This window comes from Stylophora pistillata, chromosome 3, assembly GCF_964205215.1.
Source record: "Stylophora pistillata chromosome 3, jaStyPist1.2, whole genome shotgun sequence".
Classification (NCBI taxonomy): domain Eukaryota; kingdom Metazoa; phylum Cnidaria; class Anthozoa; order Scleractinia; family Pocilloporidae; genus Stylophora; species Stylophora pistillata.
This window is the reverse complement of record NC_142521.1, coordinates 39,638,004-39,652,655: the sequence shown is the minus strand read 5'-3', so window position 1 is coordinate 39,652,655 and position 14,652 is coordinate 39,638,004. Positions and strand designations below refer to the sequence as shown.

Here is a 14,652-nt window from a genome sequence, read left to right as displayed (position 1 = left end):
AAAGTATTCAATGCATCAGGCTCGTATTCATTGGCCGAGTTAATCGTACTTTGACCTTTCGATATTCAGAACTGATTTATTTTTAGCTCCATCAGAAACTGAATTGCTTATACTAATGAGGCAAATATTGTAAACAAGGATTCCCCTATATAAACGATCTCGTAAAGGCAGTATCACAGCCCACTTCCGTGGACATCTTCGCAGATGACACGACTTTGAGCTCATGCTCGCCTTCTACGGATACCTTTGGATTATGTTCTAGACTATGTCAAAGCACGTTGGAACTCGAAGAATGGTCGCGAAACAACCGGTTTAAGCTAAACACTAACAAAACAAAATCCATGTTTGTAACCGGAACTGGACTGCGCGCAAAGATAGACTCCCTCGACCAGGTGGAAATCCGTACCAGCAAAGGAAATATACTGGAAACTACCACAAGCCACAAGCTTCTTAGAGTATACATTGACTCGGACCTTTCTTTTAATGAACATGTTGAACATTTATGTAAGAAACTTGCAAAGCGTATAGGCGTCCTGAGATCAATTAGGCATTACCTGCCTTTTAATGAGCGCATATTATTCTATAACACAACTATAAATAATGGTAATTGAACTGAGTGGGGTGCAATTTGGGCTGAAATCATATGCGTGATTTCAAAATCGAATGAGTGCACAGCGCGAGTTCGATTTGAAATCACAAGTATGATTTCAGACCAAATTTGCACGACACGAGGTTCAATTACCACTTTATTACAACCATTTTGTAATTGCCCAAATACAGGACTTGGTCAACTCAAATATTTTATTGATGCAGTACTGAGCTGGTTTTTAAACAAAAAGCGGAAGCGGAAATGCTTTTACATCTTATTTTGTATGCAAACAGAAAGATTTTGACGTCATGTGTCAAAAACTCAGTCAAGCGTAAAATGATGCGATTTAGAGCAAAAAATGGTGCGATTCGCGAATAAATCGCACCAATTAGAGCCAATCAGATTACAGGGACTACCAGTGATTTCAAAATGGATATGATAAAGCCTTTAATTTGTTCCAATATGGTGGAGCAACGTGGAGTATCACATCCAAGTCTAACGTTAGGCTTCTTTTTCGATTACAAACTGCCAGGACTATACTAGATATTAAAATTAAAGAAGAACGGACTGTTTGCTTATTTAAGAAACTAAATTGGATGCCTTTTATAATGAAATTAATGTTAACAACCTATGTGTTATTTTTAAATGTATACAGGAGCAATGCCCAGAATATCTACGCTCTAAGTTAGTCCTTGTAAGCGATACATCAGAAAGATCTTCGCGTTATGGGCACATAACACTACACTACTCCAAGTACAACAGGAAAACAAAAGGGGGTAAAACCCTTTTAATATCATTAATTCTACTGTGGAACTCCTTATCTGTTAAAATGAGACATAGCGAAACTATCAACTCTTTTAAACGCAAATATATTGAGCAATAATGGATGGGTACTCTATATTGACCATTTTCGATTATCCTAATATTCTTAACTTTTATTCTCTCATTGCATGTTGATAGCTAGGTCATCATCCTATTATTGTAATTACTATCGTTAGAAATTTCTAAATTATTGCAATTGTTTGTAACTTTTTCTTATTGTAATATAGGTGAGGGCCACAGCTTTCTCAGTCTGAAGACTGTAAAGTGCTTCCCTCGTTAAATAAAGTTATTTATTTATTTACTGTTGGCAAAAATCTTACTATAGGCGCAGAATTCTAATCCATTCTTCGAATGAATTAAATCTTGATATCATTCTATTATTTACTTATACAATTAAGGCCAAGCTCAGTACTTTGCGCACACATTATTCATTGAAAGAAAGCATGTAAATTTCATTCCTGCAGAAATCGTTTCTATCAGCTACTTCGATTAACTAATTCTTTATTATATATTGTTATTGTTTAAATCAAATTTTTACAAGGGGGCGAAAAAATGGACGAAAACATCGATGATTACTTTCTGGATAGGTAACTACGAGTTCAACTTGGTGTAAATAAGCTCGAGCAAATTTTCAAAAACAACAAAATTGCACTAGCCCGTAGTATCTGAAAACCATGTCTTTTCAAAATAAAATTGATCATGGAGAATGCTCTGAAACCCTATAAACTGTCAAATTCTGTTGACGTCACACCAAAAAGCCATAATCCATAACAAATATAACTTTATATCTAACTTTCTAAGTTATATCTAACTATCTAACTTTATAAGAGTTCTAGTCGCGTATTGTTAAATACTAGGAGGCCTTATAAGGTGGGTTTCCCAGCTAAAACAACTGAGGTTGAGGTTCAATCAACTGAGGTTGACTTTATCGCATGGTGATATAACCCATGCAGTAATCCTCTTTCCAGCCTTTTACCACCTCTGGTCTTAATTCATTGAAAGTTAGGGTATTAAGTCAAAACAGGAGCCCATTACCCAGAGCTTCTATATCAGTTGTGCCCTTGAGTCAATCCTGTCCCGTATCTTTTTATTATTAGAACTGTGATATCTGCGAGGGTTCTTTAATTTCCCGCGAAAACACGCGCTTTCCGCCATTATTGAAATACTTTCATGCGGCCTGCAAGTGACGTAAGACAATAGAGACGACAGCTCTCTTATGATTGGCTATTATAAAAACACTCGCGAAAACCGCCGTGGGAGGTGCTTCTTAAAATATAAAAATACGGGACAGGGTTGACTCAGAGGGTCAGTGTGGAAGATGGAAGCTCCGGGTAATGGGCTCCTGGTCAAAACGATTCTAAGAAAAGACTACTTCTCAGTTTACAGTACTTCCCTAGATAATTAAACTAAACAGACTTCAGAAGGTAATAGGCTAAGTGCCACCAACTAACTTTCGTTCTCCAAGCCATTTTCATTTTCCACGTCTGACTGCAAATGGTGACTTTTCATGACTACGCCTACTTGAGAGAAGGTATCCTGTGGCGATTTTTCGTGGGACTTTTTACTTCTCCTAAAGTTAAATGAAATATGAAAACTACATTAGATTATTGTGCAGCTAAATGCTTTTAAAAGGCTTTGTTTTGGAAGGATGTTTATTTTGGATATGTTCGGTATATCACAACTTAAAGTTAATTTGCCGCTGGGGTGACAAATCTTTCGCTATTTTCTTAAAAATGAGAATCGCTCCTTGTTTCCCGGTTTTATTCTAAGTTACTTTTTGGGGTCACCGTGAGCAGTCCAAAAAAATTTCAAAAGAAGTGATCTACCTCATCGGTTAACTAGAACTACCGTCCACGCAGTGGAGGAGGTTTGAGAAAAGAATTTAGGGCTTGAAGGTAAGTAAACCGTATGATTAGGGAGAAAGGAACATTTACCAGGGCATTTGTTTCCAGAAGATTGGTGCAATAAATCGTGTTCAATTTGCGAAATGGCCTTCACCAGGTAACTGATCAAACTCGAAAAAAGAAACCTTCGCGGGTTGATAACAGTTTATTATGGAAATAGAAGTCAGAATCTTTCGTTTTTAAGAAGTACATAGATAAATAAATAGATTCCTTTAGATAGACACAGACGGTATCTTACCAATATGCAATTCCAACAATTATCACGATGACGACCACTAAACCGCAGAATACACCAATCAAAGCCCATTTCCGATCATTGCCGCCTTGTTCAACTGGTCGGGTTGGTGGCGACTCGGTAGCTGTGGCGGTCCTGTTTTCCTTTACACCTACATATTTGGTAAACGTAAGTGATTGATTTTTAAAAATAAAAGAAAACTTATCGTTTATTACTTTGTTCTGTATTCCACGAAACAATACCTCAGGCAACAAGTCTCCTGTATAGCGTTCTTATGAACTGTTATCATATTTCTCCACACGCAAAAGTTGGCTAACTTTTTTTTTAAAAGTGGAAATAATGAACTTCGTAGTCATAGCAGACCCATTTCACAAACTTGTTTTCACAGCCGGTTACTTTTCAAGTTTTCCTCTTAAATATGGAAGCTTAACCCATTTGTGAAGCTTTAGAGGTGCATCCTCCGAGAACTTCGCTAAGCAGATAAGGCCCAGGAGGCCGAAACAGTAGTCTGCAATTTTTCAACTTCTTTGGTAACAGCATCTTTTATGGCTGATCTCAGTTAACCTGGGTTTGAATTGCTTCTTTGCAGAAGGAATCATGATTGTAACCCCCTTGTAAATTGGGGAAAAGAACTGAAAGAAATGAAAAGTGACTTACCGATTGACGCAGAGAGCACGAGATTCTTAACAGCTAGAGTGAGTAAGGAGATTAAATTAATCAGAGAAATGGTATTTAGAAGCGTGAAGGCATTTATTGGAGAAAAACTGATAATGAATTTCTTGGCAAAGAAGGTGTGGAAGGCCATAGGAACACAATCGATTGCTTTTTTTTTTTTTTTGGTTACTGACTCACTCTATTAATCCTATCACGTCTCCCTCGGTCTGAATGATGTATATGAAATTAGTCAATCTTTGCTTTATTGCAAATTATCACATTTTAAGAAAGATACCTTGGCATTCTTTACAGAGAAATCAAGTTCATTTCACTGAGAGGAAGAAAACAATTACGAACTCACTTTTTGACGCTAAAATTTTCTTACTGACGGGCGAAGAGACAACTGCGCGTTTACTTCTTGATGAAGCCGTTGGTGGCGATGGAGTGGGATTCCTTGTATATTTTATCTGTGTGGCACTAAGCGATCCAGTGATCTGCGAACTGGACATACTTGGAAGGGCTGATGCAGAGAGGCTTGAGAGGACAGTTGTGTTTCGAACATGGCTTGAGAGCACAGTTGTGTTTTTAACATGGCTTGAGAGCACAGTTGTGTTTTTAACATGGCTTTGAGTTGGACTTTTAGAAATTGAAACATTCTTCGAAAGGACGACTTTGACAGCTGCGAAAGAGAGGGATTGGACTCTGCATGATAGGAAAACCTTGTTATCTCAGCATATACTATGCTAATGTATTGCCATATATATCAGCACAGGTAATGACAACTTTATAATACGAAAGTAACGTTCTGTTCATTAATTTGTTTCCAAATTTTTTGCAAAAGTATATTTACTGTGCTTTTTGCATTTTGTTTAATATAATTACACTATTTTTTTTAGACAACACTATGGTCTTTTCCTCAATTGTTTGTCTTAAACAGGGGTGACGCTGTTTTTTCGTGACGACAGAATAGTTTCTTACCTGAAGATGAAAGTAGAGACAGTAAATTTTGATCACTGTGCAGAAAGGGTACGTTTTTCTTAGGACAGTCATACGCTTGTTGCCAATTACATAGACGTGCCTTGAATCGGTGTGACAAGGACTGTTACATAGGGAGAATAGCTTTGGCTAGTTGGTTCATCAGACAAGATTAATGAAAATTTAAAGGTTTCTTCCATACCTGCTGAAGTGCTTTGTGCTGCATGAGCTTGGGTAGAGGTAAGTGAGACATTCACGGTGGAGAATACAATGCTGGTTGTACCGTATACATGAGAAAATCTTGGGAAAACTAAGAAAAAGGACGTGAGAATTTATATCTTGAATTTATAAACCACCAAAGGTTAAATTGATCAGGCAAAGCGTGATATTCCTGCTTTTGATACAGTTCATACTTTTGACAAACTGACACAAGAAAATAATGACGAGAACATTCAGCTCGATTAAACAGCGCAAACATAGATGGAATTGTATGGCAGCCCCAAGAAAGCTCATAAAGGACCCATGGCGCTGTTGTTCGTCCAGACCTTTCTTTGGATTCTGAGCGTGACTAAGAGTATTCTATTTGATTAGAAGCCTTTCAAAGATCTTTCAACACATTTGCCTTCCTTTGGGAAGTAACTAAACTGGATCCAAAATGAGTCTTTTTCTCAGCTCTGTTCGTTGTTAAACATAAGGATTTTCATCTTTGTAATGTTTATCCTGACACACTCTCAGCTGAGCCTCGTGTGTAACGTTTTTACACTTACCACATTTCGGCGTCATCTGCGACTTATTCAAACGGACGAACGCCAATATGGATTATTTTTAACATTAATTCCATGAGCAAGTTGGATACGAGTTGGCTACAGCCATTATCGTATCCGATCAGCACGAGTGGAATAACTTTTTTCACTTCTTCACTTTTCAGCAGTGCTGTTGGGTGGTCACTAGATTTATTAAAACTCACAAATTCTCTTCTTATTTATACGTAGGAAATCAAATGAATGTAACTTCCGACCGCCAAAACGAAAAACCTTGAATCACATGACAAGTGCAAGATATGGTAATTTCCGATCCAAGAAACAATGAAAGATACGAGATACAATACCTTACGATATAAGCAGTCACCCGTGTTTGAGTCAACAATTTATCGACAAGTGTTTTGTTCATCTGGAACCGAGCAAAACAAGTGATCAAGGACACCGAAGGACAGCTTTCGTTTGAAAATCCTGGACTCATTTTCTCACTCTGACTTTGCCAGTTACGAGTCACAAGTTTACTGAGACAAGTATTCGGTTCACCTATAAAACTTCAAGCTTATTCTGAAGCGCTCTCCACATTTGCAAATCTTTTGCTGCGCGGTAGAGAACGGAATAATCAATATTATGGCTACTCAAACAGACTTCAAAATGGTGAGCTTTTGTAATACTAACCTCGCTTTGCGAGCGGCACAAAGGAATTTTGGCTTTCGGTTTTTTTTCTTTATTTACCTCGCTGCGCTAGGTTCACACTACCACGATCTCTTGCCAGCATTCCCCGGCACGGCCCTTGCACGCTCGGTTAATAAGAAGTTAATAATTTTCAAAAGTATGCACTGCCGAAAGTATATAATATATGACGCGTGCATTTTTGCTTGAGCTGCAAAGTTCCCCTCCAGTTATACCGTGAGGTTTCAAAACGTTCAAGAATTTTCTTCTGAAAGCCGATTAGAACTTGGAACTTAAAGTGTCAAATTAACTATCTAGCTAAAATAAATAAATCTAGCGAGCAATGTATAATTCTCAAACGCGCTTCAGATAATGGCTGAACAAACAAAACAGCGTTTGCCTACCTACGCTTACACTAATTTCTTTTTAAACGATAAATATCATCTTTTAATTAAGTAATTTGCCCTATAATTATTGCTCAACAGAAGATCTTGTTTTAAAATCGTACAGTTTTCAGAATTTTCAGCACAAGGCTTCGAGTTTTTTAGTTTGTAAATTCTATTAAAAAATAATTCAAGCGAATGTAATACGTAGGTCTAGTGCATGCGAGAAATTGGCACGTTTTTCGCTTATTGAGCATTTCCCGGTCGTTTTTGCCTTGATTTTATTCCGGTTTCCGGGTGCAACGCGATTAATTGGAAAAAAACCGACACAATTGTACATATAACGCTCTTTTTAGCGCACAGTTTGTATCCATTGTGTTATATAAAATGAGTTCTTGCTTATAGCTGTGCGTGTCCAACTATCGAGGTATGGATGAACGCACTCAGGAAGTTCGGAGAGCACTCAAGAAGCTAAATTTGCTTTCAGTTTCGCCTCGAGCAAATCTTACGCTTCTCACGTGCCCTTGAAACTTCGGCGTGCATACATACCTCGCTTTATGAACGCCAAGCACGAACCAATTGTCAAATAATGATAAGCTTCTCTTTGCTCCGTCATTCTTCTACAATACTTAAAAACCCAAAATACGGTCGCTCAGCTACTCGACATTTACCAAACCAAATGAAAAAGCATTTCAAGGTCAGCATATCCTTCAACAAAATCTTCTCAACGTTGATGACCAAAAGCTGAACTGGTAAATCCTTACGTCCGTGAAAACAGTAGAGAAGCACGAACTCTGTAACTCTTTTTAAAATTATATAGACTAATTCTTCCGTTTCACGTCTCGCATCTATCAGTTAGAAGGTGGCCCGCCTAGATCAACCCTCCGTACGAATCACTATTCTCAATTTTTACAGTATCAGTTGAATGAAATGATGGCCGGAAACTGAGAAAAATTAAAAGCTGTAAAATTTTTGTCAAAGGTTTTAATTTTTTCAAAAGATACTCGGAAGCGGTTGCCAAGGTTTGCTCAGACCTAAGTAATTAAATGAACTGTTTTTTAAAAATAAAAATGGGAAATTTTTCGCTAGCAGACTACAATTCTTAATGGCCGGAAATTGACGTATTTTTAAAAAAATGAAGCAAACACATGACACGAAGGTGATCACATGCAGAAATTTTTTAAACTGATGAGTAATTCACGCAGAATTACAATGTAATCATCACTTTAGTGACGTCCCTTATGAGTTATCGAAACATACATGTTTTTCAACTCAGTCCAGCCAGAAAAATAGCAATTACAACTTATCCATAAAAAAAGAGGGTACTTACCCAGAAATAAAACTGGAAGAAGGAACACAACCTCAGCCGCTCGCATGTTGCCTTGGAGAGCCTCAATTCCTCACGAGTGTGGCTGTGTAAATGTTCAGTCTGCATTTAAGTCTCGCGTCAACTTTATCACGTTTATTGCGGATGATCCGAGCGACAACCGCCGGTGGACCCAAGTAAAGGTCAATAATAAAATGTGATCGTTTAGGGGATTACATGTGACAAGGTACGACGACTCCTTATCAAATTTTCTGTTCTGACTAATAAGTGTTTTCCTTTTTGTAAAAAAAAAAAGTTCTTTTCCTTTTGTTTCATTTTTCTCGAGCGTAAAGTACGTTTAATTGGAATTTGGACCGATTAAAGGGAAAAAAAATAAATCTTCAACCTGTACCAAGGGTTAATAAGAACAAATTACTTTTATTACTGTAAAAATTACATTTTGCTGCACGATCGCCAGTTTTTCATGAGAGAAGCAGCTGGCAATGTCTAGGACATAAATAACTAAACTAGCGATTTATGCAAAGCCAGAATTATTTCGTTCAGTTTTAAATCACGAGGAAGCTCCCGGTGCATCGAGAACAAGTACTATATAAAAGACTTGACGACCTGTCCCAAGGAGTACTTTGTTTTCATTTTCGAAGAGTCTTGATGCTTGAAATTCGAGGGAAACAATTTGGAACATATCCCAAAGGACCAGTCATGAGGGGATTTGTCATGCTACACGACAGACATATTGATAGAGGCCTTGTGGAAACAAATTAAAAATTTACTGATAAGTTTCGTGTAAGCGCAAAAGAACACAAAATACCATAATGCCTAAAACGTTCGTAATGGTTAACTAAAAAAGGGTTTAAGATAATCAAACTTTCGAATAAAAAATGATAAAATATTGTTCCAGGCCAATGCTTGTACGTGCTGTTTTCGTGTAGTTTTTATTTTTTGTTTTTTTTGTTTTTTTTCTTGCATAAGGATAAAGGTCAACGAGGGGTTCGTTTATGGACTGAGTCCAGGTATTATCACGGGGGGGGGGGGGGGGGTTGGGGAGGGGGAAGAAAATTTTCGGCGATCACATGGTTTTCAGTGGAAACGGATGGCAAATCATTCTTCGAAAATTTACCGTCAATTGACGGCGAATGAGGGGGAGGGGCTTCGAATATTACACAGTATCACAACACTACCAAAATCCTCTTCCTCCCCCTCCCCCCTCCCAATACGGGAAATTAATAATATAAATATAGAGGCAAGACCAATACAACGTAAATAAGTTTTAAGACAGAGCACTATATTTCGGCTGGCCAAACCAGCCTTCTTCAGGTTTGGCCAGCCGAAATATAATGCTCCGTCTTAAAACTTATCTACGTTGTCTTGGACCTGCTTCTATATTTATATTCGTTATTTTGGGCCGATTAGATCACTGCTGATCCAACGTACAAGATTAGAATTATCGTCCACGGTTGCTTGCTGAACATTTAACATATAAGAATGACCGTTCTCTTAATTCCTCTTTGAGAAATATCGTCATTCTCCTGGTATCTCTAGAAGGTTTTGAAATAAAAGAAAAAAGATAGTATTTTTTTTAAGATTAGTTATGAAATAGAGAAGGATGTTCTTTTCCGCTGTGAGCGTGGGACAAATAGAAAATGTCTGAGTCCTCTTGGGGAATATATTACCAGCATACACGCGTCCTGCATAAATCTTTGTCTACCTCATAACGCGGCCTGAACAATTCACCTTAATTCTCTTTCTATTGATGGTTCACATGTTTCTTTCGACATTGCTGAACCTAGCTGTAGTTAGGACGCATATCACGTATGAATCTAGTATTGGCCATTGCCCATCGCAGAGTACCTGTGGCTCAGTTATATCACTTTTATCTTTCTCCAAGTTTTGTTTTAATTAGACGCTTCAGGCACGGTTTGGAATCTTTCCGCTCGAAAAGGCAGGGATTTCTTGTCGGGAAAAATAAACAAAATGTGAATGGAGTTGGCAATGCAAGTCACCAGAATTCCTTTCAAAAAAGTGCTGTTGGTCAAACACTTTCAAGCCGTATGTTCACGTCCAACTGGTGTCGCAGTGGTGTATGACAATATGGCAGTTGGATAGACTGCATTGGATGGTGCACTCGACTTTGGTTTTCGAAGTTGGTTCAAATTATTATCTATTAGTTGAGTTCAATAACTTATTTTAGACTCAGTGATTGTGGTATGCTTTATGTTTGTTTCTATCCTATGGGGGGGGGGGGGGTGCGACTTGTTGCTTGCTAATCCACCTACAGACTTGCAGTGATGCGGCCTGTGTTTGTGGACTGAATAAATTTTACATATCAAGATAAATTTGTTTCAATAACAATGAAATCCAGCTTTGTTGTAAAACTTTAATCATTGAACGAGGGTAGCAAACCTGTCGGCGTTGACATAAACAAATCTAATTATCTACTTGGATGCTTTTATCTTTGCTTTTTACTATATACCACAAATTGTGTAAATTACAGTGAATATTAACCATAACTTCGTAACTGGGGTTTAAATGAATATAATGGTAATTATCAATAAAGACTTAGAAATGCAAAGACTAGCAAAAACTAACGATAAAAACCGACGTTTCGGTGTCATCATGACGCCATTGTCAAGGAGAAATAAAAAATGAAGCTTGTGGCAAGGTGTAACACTAAATTAGCATAAATATGTTACGAGCTAATTAAACAAATACTTTTGCGCGAATTGAATCGCTTTGCACGTTCAGAGTGGGTTTTAAGTCTCTGATGAAAAGCATTTCGTTCACCAAACAATCGAACTTGTTACTACAAGAATCTTAGCATGAAGGTGCAGACAACTGTCCAGCCAGTATTTGTTAGCCGCAAAGTTGGCCAAGATCTTAAAGTACGAGAAATCAAGCCACAGATTGTCAACCAACAACGCGTCGTTTATCAATTTCAATGTGACCTGTGTGATGCGGGTTATGTGGGCTATACACGCGGACACTTACACACACGCGTGGATGGACATAAACGAAAGGCATCTTCAATATATAAACACTACCACGAACGGCACAGCGAAGTCCCGAAAGACCTACTGAAACGTTTTAGCATTCTGAAAAAGTGTAGTAACAAGTTCGATTGTTTGGTGAACGAAATGCTTTTCATCAGAGACTTAAAACCCACTCTGAACGTGCAGAGCGATTCAATTCGCGCAAAAGTATTTGTTTAATTAGCTCGTAACATATTTATGCTAATTTAGTGTTACACCTTGCCACAAACTTCATTTTTTATTTCTCCTTGACAATAGCGTCATGATGACACCGAAACGTCGGTTTTTATCGTTAGTTTTTGCTAGTTTATAATGGTAATTAACGCACAAAATGAGTCGGACTGAAAACACTCAGAATACGATATCTTACATATCTTTAAGAAAAAAATTGATACAAAAGGGTTTTTATTCGTTTAAAAAAGTAAAAAAAAAAAAGCCTAACGAACTATGTTATCAACACACCATGACACCGCCCTCTCTTTACTCGCGATAAAACATATTCTTAACGATCGTTGGCGGAAAATAGATCGCGTGACAGTAGGATGCAAGTGACGAGGCAGGGAATTACGGGGTGGAGAAGACGGAAAATGTGAAAATTCCCATCCGCTCCCCTCTCCATATCATGTGAAGGGCTATTTTTGGGTGCACTCGTTACTGTTATGAGCTCTGCGAAAAAAATAGCTTATGAACGATCTTGATTCCCCAAGTTATCGTACAAAATGTAGTCAGTTCATTGTTAATCTACCAACTAAGCAATCAGTCTACACCACACACTCACACTACTCTCCTTCCCATTCCCCCGGACGATGGTTGAACGCTTGTTCATCCCTCAGAACTGATATTTTAAGGTTGGGCAAGAATGGGTAACTAATTAATGCAGTATGGCCTTAAGAGCATTATCGCCAACTATTTACGAAAGTTTTAAAAAGCTACAGTTCGTCAGATCCTGGAGTAAAAATATCTGAAACAGTAGTCAAATCGAATGACTTCCTTATGCTAACCCATAGTGGACACCAAATTGGGAATCCAGTATTACACACGGCCTCCCTCCCTTCCCTTGTTATTCACTTTCACTGAGATATAGTGATAACACGCAAAGTAAACGACCCAGGGCAAATTGAGATTGCGTTATGAACTACCAATTATGCCGAGTGGGAACCAATCCCCAAGCTGTTTTCTTTCTTCGCTCCTTCTTGTACAGCAATATCCTCCTGAGACGGGTCTGTTATGGGTTTCACATCACGTTTTCTTTTTCTTAAGCTAAAATTGAATATTTTTAATGTTAACGTACTGAAGGTGAGATGTAACTCGGTACGTTATTCTTTCACAGATACAGTTCTGAGAAGGATTATACAAACACTAAACTTTAAACTTGCGTTATTGTCCGAAATCTAATAATTTTTTTTCAGCACGTCACCGAGTTCTTCATAAGAAGACGCAAAAACACGTTTTATTCGAGATAGAACAAACTAACCCCTTCTAGCTCAGTAGCATATTATAAGGTGGTGCCTTGGGACGTGACATTCATCGCAGTCTCTTATAGTCACTCAAGATGCCTCACCAAATGTTTAAGTTTTGCAAAATAATTCTGCCTTGGGCATCATCCTTTTATGTACGTGCCGCGTGATGGGTTTATGAACTTGTCTTTGCAACTAAGTGAAAATTATTTCAAATTTATAAAATGGTGTCTTACCAGAATATTAGCAAACCAATAAGGATAATGACCACCACACCAATAACTACACCAATCACAATCCATTTCCAACTATCGTCTGCTGGCTCAGCTGGTCCCCCTGTTGGTGACTCTGTAGTTGTGGTGGGTTTGAATAACGCTTCTATACCAGAGATGTTTGCTCCTATGACTTTCTCGATGTCGAGCTTGTGAGCTTTCATAATGGCCACCAAGGCGTCACGAGGAAGAGCTGTGCAATTTCCGATGAAGAGAAAAGCAGGCTGCAGTACGTAAAATGCTACCCGGAGAGGGTCTGATGAGTTCTTGGGATAACCAGGCAGGAGATGAACTTTCTTATAGTCGTAAAGGACGTTATGAGAAGAACGTCTGGAGAGATGAAACGGCAAACGCATAAAGTCAAAACACGTTAGCGCGTTAACATTAGCAAACCAAAACCAGACCGAAAAAAAAAAACAAACAAAAAAATTAATTAAAGAGTAGATAATTACATAATGACAAAAATAATAACTTACAGTAAATAGGACACTCGTTTTAAGGTAGCATCTTATCTTTTCCTAATTCAAGCTCAAGATTTATAAGAAAATCAAAGGAGATGATATTTTGTTTATGTTTTTTATGTTTTTGTCTACAATGCCAAAATGCCTTAGATTTTGATTTTTGTAAAATTGCGTTGATGATAATAATGCTAATAACGATAAAAATAATAATACGAATGATGCACGATTCTCGTAGTAGAGACCGCTATTTATGCAATAGCGCTCTCTACTGCGAGGATCGTGCATCATTCGTATCTATAATCGCAGTTCAAAATATATGAACTTCATATATTCTCCGTAACTAAAAATAATAATAGAGACAGAACAAAAACAAAACCGAAAAGGGAAAGAGAACAGGAAAACAAACCACTGACAAACTTATCGAACAAACTTGTAATTGAACCAGCAACAATAACATATCAAACCTTAGACACAATTACCTCTTCCGCCGTGAATCTTTAAGTCCACACATTGTCCTGTTCTTATTGCAGAAATCTGATGCGACTGTCGCTACTTCTGTTTTAAACGACTTGTCTCTATCATAGTCCCATTCAAGCTGCCAAAGAAAACATGAATAATGACGACAAAAATTCGTTCAGCAAACAGCCCTCCAGGTGAATAATAAACTAATCTTTCCTTAATTACAATTAAGAGCACTGAGAACTTTTTGCTGGTGTCATTTATGAGAGTTTTGTTCGAGTAACGGCCTGTTTGCTGTTTGAAACTTGAAAGTTTCCGTCTTGCTGTCGTAGTCTGCATGGTCCTTGTCAACTCCTACAAGAAACTACAACCGAACACAGATAATCATTCCCATTCAAACATCTCTTGTTAAGAAGTATCAGGGTGCTTTTGAAAGTGTGATATATGCACGTCTTGTGTCCCGTGTTTTCCCTGTGACTTGTTGGCTATGATATCGTTGTCGAACAAAAAAAGTTACTTACCCCACTTGGAATTGAGAACTGAACAGCTTCTTCCTTTTCGGATTCTGATGCGTTACGGGGTTCAGGAAGTAGTAGCTTAGGACGTGGCTGGTTTTTCTTCAAACCTAGATGGTTACAAAAAATCTGACGATGAATTGGAT

The 14,652-nt window shown here is 37.9% G+C and overlaps 2 protein-coding genes across 2 annotated transcripts in view; both read right to left on the bottom strand.

Moving 5' to 3' along the window:
• Positions 1-447: 447 nt before the first annotated feature.
• LOC111340604 (uncharacterized) lies at positions 448-8,477 on the bottom strand. The gene is made up of 6 exons (XM_088754386.1): positions 8,320-8,477; positions 5,382-5,489; positions 4,566-4,883; positions 4,208-4,240; positions 3,554-3,701; positions 448-2,981 (listed from the first exon to the last, which is right to left on the bottom strand). Exons 1-6 carry the CDS (start codon positions 8,363-8,365, stop codon positions 2,858-2,860), a joined length of 777 nt encoding a protein of 258 aa, XP_088610512.1. The 5' UTR covers positions 8,366-8,477; the 3' UTR covers positions 448-2,857.
• Positions 8,478-10,676: 2,199 nt separating this feature from the next.
• LOC111342956 (mucin-like protein) overlaps positions 10,677-14,652 on the bottom strand; it is a 159,462-nt gene continuing 155,486 nt past the window's right edge. Inside the window, exon 35 of the mRNA XM_088752118.1 lies at positions 10,677-12,602. Within this exon, the coding sequence (XP_088608244.1) occupies positions 12,485-12,602 (118 nt within the window). The 3' untranslated portion in view covers positions 10,677-12,484. The remainder of the gene's footprint in view (positions 12,603-14,652) is intronic.